The sequence below is a fragment of the Marmota marmota genome, unplaced genomic scaffold, assembly GCF_001458135.2.
Source record: "Marmota marmota marmota unplaced genomic scaffold, marMar, whole genome shotgun sequence".
Classification (NCBI taxonomy): domain Eukaryota; kingdom Metazoa; phylum Chordata; class Mammalia; order Rodentia; family Sciuridae; genus Marmota; species Marmota marmota.
Window position 1 is genome coordinate 8,096,616 of NW_025999942.1, and position 10,587 is coordinate 8,107,202.

The 10,587-nt window shown below is 34.1% G+C and overlaps 1 protein-coding gene across 2 annotated transcripts in view; it reads left to right on the forward strand.

The window, feature by feature from the left end:
• Dach1 (dachshund family transcription factor 1) overlaps positions 1–10,587 on the forward strand; it is a 224,981-nt gene that overhangs the window by 40,574 nt on the left and 173,820 nt on the right. For both annotated transcript variants that reach the window (XM_015498812.2, XM_048801324.1), the window contains exon 2: positions 8,602–8,763. In XM_015498812.2, coding sequence (XP_015354298.2) covers positions 8,602–8,763 — 162 coding nt within the window. The remainder of the gene's footprint in view (positions 1–8,601; positions 8,764–10,587) is intronic.

The window sequence follows — 10,587 nt, forward strand, 5'->3', positions numbered from 1 at the left end:
TCTCATGCTAAGTCCAACTGTGCATAGTTAGCTGACATTTTATTGAAAACCAAATTTAAATTTTTTATTGATTATGTTTCAGCCTGTTTCTATGAGCCAGTGATCACAAGGTGAGCTTTTCAAAAACGTCCATGGAAATCACTCAGTGACTTACACATGGCCAAATGACATCCCCATGGTGTTCCCTCCCTCTGACTTCACTGCTGCTATAACCCCTTCTCTCTGGGAAACCGGGATTTTAAGCTATTCAAAAACAGAATGCTAAATCTAATGTCTATTTGTCTTAACAGTCATTATCAATATAATAATAATAATAATATATTTCTTACTGTATGTTTTTCCACATTGGTGGGGTTTTGTTGTTGTTATTGTTGTCATTAATACAAATATTTTAAAAAACTAATTTAATCAATTGAAAACCTGAAAACTGGTATAGGCAGTGTTTCCATTAGTGGCCTTAAGGATCAATTTTCCTTTTCTCTGCAGAATACAAATGTGTTACAAAGGGCAAGGAAAGTCTGTCTAATGGACATTAAGAGACTAGTTCACACTGAAAATCTCCAGTCTAACCAAATTTACAGTTAATTTACTTATTCTTGTCATGAATCGTTTCTTTTATTTAAGCATTCAAGAGTGGGGACAGGCATGGTTCACTCACAATTTTCATTTATTTAGAAAGCATTAAGAAATAACATAATTGAAAATAAGTGTCAGGTTTTGGATAGCCAGTATTTAAATAAGGATAGAAAGAAAGCAGGGTAAAAAAAAAAAAGGTACTGATGTTTTCAAGTTATACTGAGCCAAGAATTCTTAAGACTTGGAGTGATTTCAATTGAGTTGTAATTCAAACTCATATGGAGCTTACAATGCACCTTCAACATAGTTTCGCAAAGCATCTATAGGAACTGTCAGGAGCAGAAAGATTACTTCACAGTAATGACTGTTGAATTGAACTATGCTTTTTGATGTTTTACTTTCTGAATTGAATTGTTAGACAAGATTAATTGCACACAGTGAGAGTTTTAAATGAATGACTATGTAAAGCATTAAGTTTCTCTGTATGCCACTTGGGGGAAAAATTGCTGGAAGGTTTAAATGAATAAATGTATTTAATGCACAAAATGCCTGGGCTAATTTTAAAATTCCTTTACTAACATCCTTATTGAAAATAGAAACCCACTTTATTCATCTGTCTTGGTTATATTGCTCTGGTTGAAGTAATTTAATATTCTTGCTTTCCACTAATCTTCTAGTTCAACAGAAGTAAACAATAGGTTTCATAAATTAAAAATACACTCTTCTGAACATGCTTATAAGATTAAAAAAACAAGGCTGTAAACATTTATGACTGAAACAAACTAGATTGTTCAAATACTGCCATGATGTATCATGTATATCAATATGGCACTGATATCAGTTAGAATGCAAACAAGGTTTTAAATGATGTGCCCCTTCATTTCAGCTGGAGAATCCGATTCACACCATCTGCCTATCAGATGGTTAGGAACCAGGACTGCGTATTAATGCCACATGTTCGATTTTCCTCCTTCTTGTAATGGTTAGATTCATATTGCTAATAGCTGTGCATGAGCACTGTCGATGAAATTTCTGTGACGGTGGAGTGATGAGATATTTATAAGCCGCCTGTCTCCCTGAATAATCAGTAGGAAGAATGCCAGACATAAATAACTTATCAATTCCAGAATATTAATAATAACTACCATTGGTTATAATCCACTGCATGTTTAAACTCGTTTCTTCTAAATTTGAGTAAAGTAACCGACTTATAAAAAGTCTGTAATTTGGAAGGTTTGAATACTTACCATCTCTTGGATGTAACCCATTTTATTCAACCATTAGGTTTTGGGAAATGCATTTTATATGGAATACAATGTAAAAGTAGACAACATATCAAACATTTGGAAGTCATCTTGATGTCTTTGAAACCAAAGATCAAAGATTGGACCTTTCAAGTTAATGAGCAAACAAACAGATCAGAGAAAGAATTTGACAGCAATATGTCTCTTTTATTGATATTTATAATCTACAGTTGTAATCTTCTATTTATAACTAAGGGCACTAACTTACTTGAAATAAATAGAATGGGGATACTTTTCCTTTTTTAAAGAGTCATCAGGATTGCTTAATGGCATTTGAAGAATTTAAAGGCTGTTTTAATAAAAGTTGAAAGCAGAAGAAAGCTGCTGTCTCTAGAAAGTAAAATAACATCCTTAAGTGGTAACAATGTCTACTTACCTTCCCAAAGATACATCTATGAACTGGTTTTAGGATACTGAATTTGAAATAGCAAAGGCTTTGTACAAATACATTACAGAGTGAAGATTTAGTGATTTCGTGATAAATTTGAACAATGTAGACAGCTAAATCAAATGATTTGCTAGAAACATAATTTTTAGATATCCATTTGTGGAATGGCTTAATTCTCATTCTATGCTGTTAAGTACCTTTTGCCATATTTGCATTTTTGTGAGCAACAGAACAAAGGTACAACTAAATATAAGGACATGATGAATGTTAGGTTTTCTTTCACAAGATCAGTAACCATGTGTGGCAGGCTTAGAATGTGTGCAGGCTGTTACACATATTTTTTCCACAGTAGTCTTCATGACACCCCTATGAGGTCAGAATTGTACCTATTTCTAGAAATGAGAATTTTGAAGCCGAGGACATTATAAAACTTGCTGCACTATCCAAAACAAAGTGGATGCATTATGTCCAAAGTTTGTATGGTTCTTCAGAGTATTTTCTTCAAACATATTGTACTTATTCTTTATGTAATAGCAAGCTTGGATAATTAGTAACTTCGATGTTGGTGACTAAATCTATAAGAATTTTAGAGGACTTTAGTGAAGCATCAAAAAAAAGAAAATAAAAGAAATTTATTAGCTAGGATAAATATTTTTTAAAAAGAATCAGTTTTAAATATAATGTAGTGTTTCCTTTGAAGGAGCAAAGCAGAATGGAGTCCACAACAATGAGTTTTCATTATAATTCACAAAAAATGTGACAAACCATGTTTCTAAGTTCTCTGTAAAGATCTATTCATTCTTTTAAATTGCAAGTGATGAAGTTTGTTGTGATCAAATAGGAAAGAAAAACATGAAATATTTTTACATCACATAAGGCTGATGGGGTACTAAACTTAATGTGATGTGGGGTCCTTTTCCTGAACAAAGTTCTGTGACTGCATATGTTGTGACCTATTATCCTTTGTCTGAGGAAAAACATGTTTTTAAAACAAAGCATTTCTAAATCCATTATCTTTACCAGGGAGAATGACCTTTAATTACACATAAAATTTCCTCATTGCTGATGATAAAATTGAATTCAGAACTTCTAAAAATGAACTCATTAAATTCCAAATTTTTAAATTTTAGAACTATTTCAGTGAAATTGACATAGGTGCACTAAAATAGGTTGAAAATCATAAACTACAACTTACGTATCTTTTATATGTAATTTTCATGTATATGTAAAATGTATGCACATATATTTAAAAAACACTAATCATTCACTTATTATTTTTCTCTAAAGAATAGAACACCAAAAACATAAGATTTATTTAAAAAGTTACTACAAGTAGTATATTTGTTGTTCAATTTAAGTTTTTTTTTTTAAATCATCTCATTACCATCATTTTGTATACCTTTATTTGATTTATTTATTTTTACGTGACACTGAGAATTGAACCCAGTGCCTCACACATACTAGGCAAGTGCTCTACCACTGAGCCACAACCCCAGCCCTCAATTTAAGTTTTTATAGGCATTTCACATGCAGGTTAAAATTATGTTACATTTGACTTAGTTCAGTACATGTTTTTCTCCTGGTGTAGGAGGTACTATAAATCTTGCACTATAAAGTATAATGGATGGAATAACCATTTCTTAGTGTGAGAGACCATTTATTTGTTTATAGTATATATTATTTACTCATCTTCTATGTTGATCATTTTTGATGCAGTCATTTTGCCTTTTAATCCATTGGTTCCAAAGCTTACTGCCCTTAGATTATTTGATGGTCACTTGAGTTTGTATTTTAACAAGTTCCTGATTTTTTAAAGCATTTTCACTTTTGAAAACCACTGTGATGAGGATCTGATTATTTAATAAGCATTTGCTATGAGGTACAGATATTCCCTGTAAATTTTAATGTATTTTTTCACCAGATTATCTTTTTATCTAAACTTAAAAAAATCCTCAAATTAATAAAAAAAATCTTATGAAAAGTATATACTTTGAGAAACACCACATTGTCTAGTTCTGAGGGCAAAATTGTTTTGATTGGGAAGAGTTGAAAGCAATGGTAATTTGCAATATAAGGTACTTCATGGTGGGATATGGAAGAGGCATTAAGAGGATTCTCCATGAGTCTGAGACAAGAAGAGAACCATGACAAGTGAGAACAGGGTTACAAAGGGAGCTAAAGAGTGTGGTAAATATTATGTGTCACCAGTGTTTACACCAGTGGATAATTCTTAATTAAATAAAAAATGTCGTCAGAGTTTGAATTCTGTATGTTAAATAGGCCAAAGACTTGAATTGTTTTCTTAAACTTTTTTTTTTTTAAAGGCAATTTCAATTAGGGAAAGACATACACAATGGGATCTCTACGGAAGGCTACAGCATAGATTGCAAGCTAAGTTTTACCTGGAAAAAGCAAGTTGAAGGGGGCCTGAGAATTATATTGGAGATTTGTAAGAGTCATTGCAAAACAAAAAGTCACCGTAATAATTATGTGGGGGTGGGGTGGAGTGAACATTTTGTGGTCCTCTCTAGCCCTGGGCAAAATAGACCTATGAAGAGTCATGATTTATATTAAATTAATGACATTTGTTACTCCTACTATATTCACATTTATTGTAACAGAAAAACAAATGGGTTAAATAATAACTACTGTATTTCTCCTATGTCTCTGCAAGTAATCTAGTTTGAGAATTATTTATTTTTCATGCAGTGACAATCTGTGCCAAACATTGTGATAGATGTCTGGGATCCATAAATTAAGAAAGTTTTCCTAGACATTCTCTTAGAGCTATTCCCTCTCCCCACCAAAAGAGTAAGCTCAAGAAAGAGAGCAAGGAATTACTTGTTTCTACTCAGATTTCATATTAAAATGACCATGGAACAGTGAAATCAACCAAAAATAAATTCTGGGTCAGAATCTGAGATGGTATAATCCATCTATTTGCTTGGTTTAAAAGCTCCATTGCTGGTTCTGATGCACATCTAGGGATGAGGAACTCACAAGTGTGAGGGGTGGGTTAGGGAAAGTCAGGTATGACTGTTGAAAAGAATAATCTATAAGCTAATTTTGGAAAGATTGATAACTATTTCCCAAGTAAAGAATGAAAAGCAAGGAATCTGAACCTGCTTCTCAAAGAAATTATAGTTAAGCCATCACATGTAGCCATTGCATCATAAGCAGGTCTGGGGCAAGGTAACTAGAGAACTTCTCTAGAAAGTGGGTACAAGATATGAACACTACCCTGAATGAAGGAATGACATGGTCCATGAGAAAAAATGAGAGAAGGCCTAATTATCTGGAGCACAGAGATCAAGATGACACTGGGAGAACAGATGATTCTATACTGACTGTCAGGGAACCGAGCACTATGAGTCCTGACAGCCATGTGAAGTACTGAATCAAAGATCAGGCATTGGATCTCATGATTGGATCTTCATTTTCATGAGGTCATGGTGACTAGTGCATGAGGAGTAAGAGATTGGAGGTGGTGAAAGTGGGAGCTGTTAAGCCTTTATTGCAGTACTCTAGGGAAGCAAACATGGAAGGTTGCCCTGCAGGGTCAGTGAAAATGGAAAAAGAAACAAAACATGAAAGCTTGCACTGAGGGGGCAGTGAAATTGAAGAAAATTGTCTGAATTTGAAAGATATTAACAAACTAAAATGAAGAACCTATAATACAGCCAGGAGGGGTAGTACTAAAATCAGCAACTCTCATTTATGTCATGGCTTTCTTCCTGTGTTCTCAAAACTGAACTAAAAATGGACTGTTAATATGGATGTTAGTTAAGGTACAGCCAGTGCATAAATGTATGTGTGTGCATGTGTGTGTGTGTGTGTATGTGTATGTGATATGTACATCTTTTGGAATTGCATTAGAAATGCAAAACTGGGAAAACTGTCAAACAGAAAGTAAAGGAGCTTTATAAAGTAGATCAGCTAAATAATAAAATTATCAAAAAGGGAGCTTTAAAAGATAAGAGCTAATGCAGTCACCTAAGGACAAGTATGATTCCCCTAGTTTAGGTGGCTGTGCCAGCCCACAGATCCTGCAGAAATCCTCCCTAGGTTTGGATCTAACTTACTGAGGAACTAGAATATATAGCATGCCTTGGTGTTAAACTAACCATGATGTGAAATTTTTGACGTGGTTTATCTTATTTGATCTTAATATTTTCCTTTTGGTATCAGAAAGGTCTTACAGAAGAAGAAACCATTCTCAAGAAGATTTGATGGCTTGTCCAAGGCCAGGTCTTGCATAATTATGTTTTATGTTACTTAATTTGATTTGGATTTATTTGATAATAGCAATCATATCTCAAGTTGTGGGTTTATCTTTATTGTTTGAATACTTCGAACAAGTTTTGCTTGCAGCATTAATCAAAGACAAAGGCCTGAGAAGGGTCGTAAACTGCAGACAATTCAACATCAGGCAACCAAGGGAAGGGACAAATGAGATGTTCACATTGGTGACAAGGCAAAATCAAGGAAGAGATTTTCTGGGAAACACACTTAGAATTTTAATAGAACAGGAAAGAAAATGTTCTGAAACATCTTTGAAGGAAATGAGTAATTGGGGAGAAAATTCAATCATAGGAAGATGAGAGAATCAGCTCAAGTTGAGACTTAAAAGGCAGTGAATGCTCAGACCAAACCCCGATGAATTCTTTGAATTTAGATCAGTGCCTTTTAAGGGGTGGTGATCAGTTTTCCATGCAAAGATCCTATCTGTAGGTCTTGTTGCGTTGGGGTGAAAATGGTCAGGGCCTCTTCTTGCTGATTTGAGGGGAAGGTGAAATACTCCTACCTTCTGAATAAGTAGCAGGAATTGTCTCAGAAAAAGACTTCCTAATAATTTCTTGGGCTGCAACTTATTTGCTATAGTAACCAGAAGTGATGATTAGTGGAGAGGAAAAGGAAGAGAGTGGTGCTCAGTCTGTATGTGTTGAAATAAATCACACAGATAAATTTCCAGAGAGCTGGAGCACAGCAGTCAGAAATACTAAAGCAACTGTAGCAAAAAGAATATGGGTGAAGGGTTCTGGGGAGGATATATATCCTCTCATAGACAAAGTTTTAGAATTAGGAGAGATTATTCATATATTCTATTGTCATTTTTCAATGAGGAGTTCCAGCTTCAAGTGAATTGACTTGATAAAATTTCACACATTTAAGGCAGACAAACAAACCACTTCTGTGCTCAAAAACCTCCTCTGGTTATTATGTCCCTGTACACATATTTAAAATCAAAATAGAGTAGTTTAGGGGCCTGATTCACAATCTGGTCTCAAACTTTGTTTTTAATCTACCCCTACCTGCTGTTCTCTGGATGAACAGAAATGGACTGTTCTGGAGAAACATCACTGCACAATGGTTAAAATGTGTTAACTCCAGGAGTAGAATGTACTGATTTAAATCCTGCATCTGGTTTCCTAGCCTGTAAAGTAAGGATAACACTGATCAATCACAAAAGGTCACTAAGCTATTTAAACTACCTTTATGTCACTTAAATCAGCATTTAAATTTAAAAAGCAGTATCATAGCATTTTGGGGGATATTTTATTTTTCTTGAGTACCTTGAACATAGGGGGAGACCCAGCTGTACAGCAGCACATGGTCCTACCACTGAGTAGTTCACCATTTAGTGAGGAAAACAGAGGCACAGACATTTACAGTATAGCATGGCATACTCTGTGTAAGTGTGGACCAGGAAAGAATTAGACAGACATCAACACAGCTCGGGGGAGCAGTAGGCCAACACTCCCAACAGGAGTGGGATCTCACTGGAGGATCAGAAGTCAGGCAAGTGATTCAGAGAGCAAGTTCACTTCACATAAAGGGAATGGCATGTGGGAAAACAGGTTTGAGCAGGCAGTTCATGTATGGAAAATGGTGTCATATCCACAGACCTTGAATGTGGCATGATATGGCAATGAGGAAACTTGGGAGATTAAAGTAGATTTTCACTCCTTAGATAAAGACCTCATGGATTAAGCCAGCAGTTCTGATTTTACCCTCCTTTTAGGCAAGTATAGGGGATTTTAAACAGGGAATGGTATGTTTGTATTTGTGTCTTTGACAGATAAGTCTGACTGCATGTCCATGATTATATGTCTTAAATTATGTTTCTGCTAATATTTAGTTTGGAAGTTGAGAAAGCATTCTCCCCCTTTTATTAATGTTGCTTCTTTGGCTAGTTGGGGATGAATATATGCTATCAAAGTGTTGCCATCAGGTATGCTAATGTATGTTTGTATGTGAGTTTTATGAAGTACATGGACTATTACATGAAAAATCGGAATTTGAATTACCTCATTTTTAATTTATTCTTTTAAGGTCTGACAGCAGCAGCTGCAGCAGCTGCCGCTGCTACCAATGCAGCTATTGCCGAAGCAATGAAGGTGAAAAAAATCAAATTAGAAGCTATGAGCAACTATCATGCCAGTAATAACCAACATGGAGCAGATTCTGAAAATGGGGACATGAATTCAAGTGTCGGTAAGTTTCATGTTCACTAAAACTGATCATGATCACTTTGCTATGCAATTACTTCCCTAGAACAAAAGTATTTGCTACTCTTTTTTAAAAAATTGTTACATTCAGTTTGAAAACTTTGCATATTTTGAAGATACCATTTTTCTTTCTGAAAACACGCACTCGGAGTAAGTAAGTAGTTACCAATATTATCATATTATAGTACCAACTTTATGTCTGTAGCTTTTACAATAAATATTCAATTAACATCTTGTAATGCAAATAAATTTTAATAATCAGAATTCTAAAATATTGACTATGGGTTAAATTGACAAATATAACTGCTACACTTTATGTTTTCATTCTTTTAATGTATTTTTTTTAACAAGTAAGAAATGCACTACCATTATCAGCAAAATAAGCAGTACTCCTCCTCTAATTTATAGGGAATGAATTCCAAGACCACAAGGGATGTCTAACACCAGGGATTAGCATTGAACTCCATATAATTACTATGTTATACACATATCTATGATAAAGTTTGTTATAAATGAGGCACAGTAAGAGATTAACAACAACAACTAATAATAAAATAGAACAATTTTAACAATGTATTGTGTTAAAACTTATCTAAGACTTATCAATTATGTATTTCTGGAACTTTTCCATTTAATGTTTTCAAACCTGAGTTGACACAGGTAACTGAAATAACAAAAACAAAATCATGTATGGGAAGTCTACCATAAACTTAATTTCTCCATGTGCTGCCAAGAATAAGGATTATTTTGAGTAATTCTTTCTATACAAAACCATTGCCAAAGTCTTCTTCCTTTAAAAACTACAACTTTAATTTTTCTTGAAATTTTTTTTTCTCCTGCCATATGAGGAAAAGGAAATGAAAATTAACTGCCACAAGTAAACTAAATAAAAGATTAACTTTTGCAGCATATTCGTTTGGGTAGTTTGTTTTGTCAAACACAACCTCAAAGGTGGGTTAATTTTGTGATTAATGAAATCTCTAGCATCTGGCTATTGATATAGTAAAACATTTTATTCTGTCACTGAACCGTGTTTTTTTCTTTAAAATAAAGAAACCATGCTCAAAATACAATTTAAAAAGGGAAATTTGGATTCTAAAAGATGTGTGCAAGATACCATATATAACATTTGCTCATGACAAATACAAAAATTCATGATAATTCAGTTGTCTTTTCTATGCAGCATTTTAACAGATTATTTTGTAAGGTAATCAGTAGCTCTCTGTTTTCAGTCCACTAAGACATAGATAAGAGACTGGGGATGTAGCTCAGTGATAGAGCATTTTGCCTGGCATGTGTGAGGCCCTGTGTTTGATCCCCAGCACTACAAAACAATAATAATGAGGAGGAGGATAATAATATAAAAATAAAATAAAACAAAGGCACGTTTAAAATTGTTTACAGAAGTATTATGGGCTTTCCTAATCATTGTTTTCACTACAGTTCTGAGAAACATACAACAGATGTGAATTGTAGAATAGGCAGTAATTTTGAAATACATACACAGAGTACAAAATGTATCACTGATGCTTCTGTGATGATAAAGGGCAGCTTTCAAGTGTTAAAAGGGGAAACAGAGAACTTTTCAGTAGAACCTCATGAGGGATATTTAAAATGACTGGCAGCAATGGTTTGAATTGAGAGTAGGTGGTGGTGGCAATTCTAGGAAAGGTGAAGACATGGAAGGTAACCCAAACAGAGGACTCCAAGCTGAACAGCACTAAGGGAAATACCACTGCTCACATTTCTAATTAATTTTAGGGAGAAGACTGAGAGGGCAGAGGTGTTTTTTTTTTTTTTTTTTTTTTTT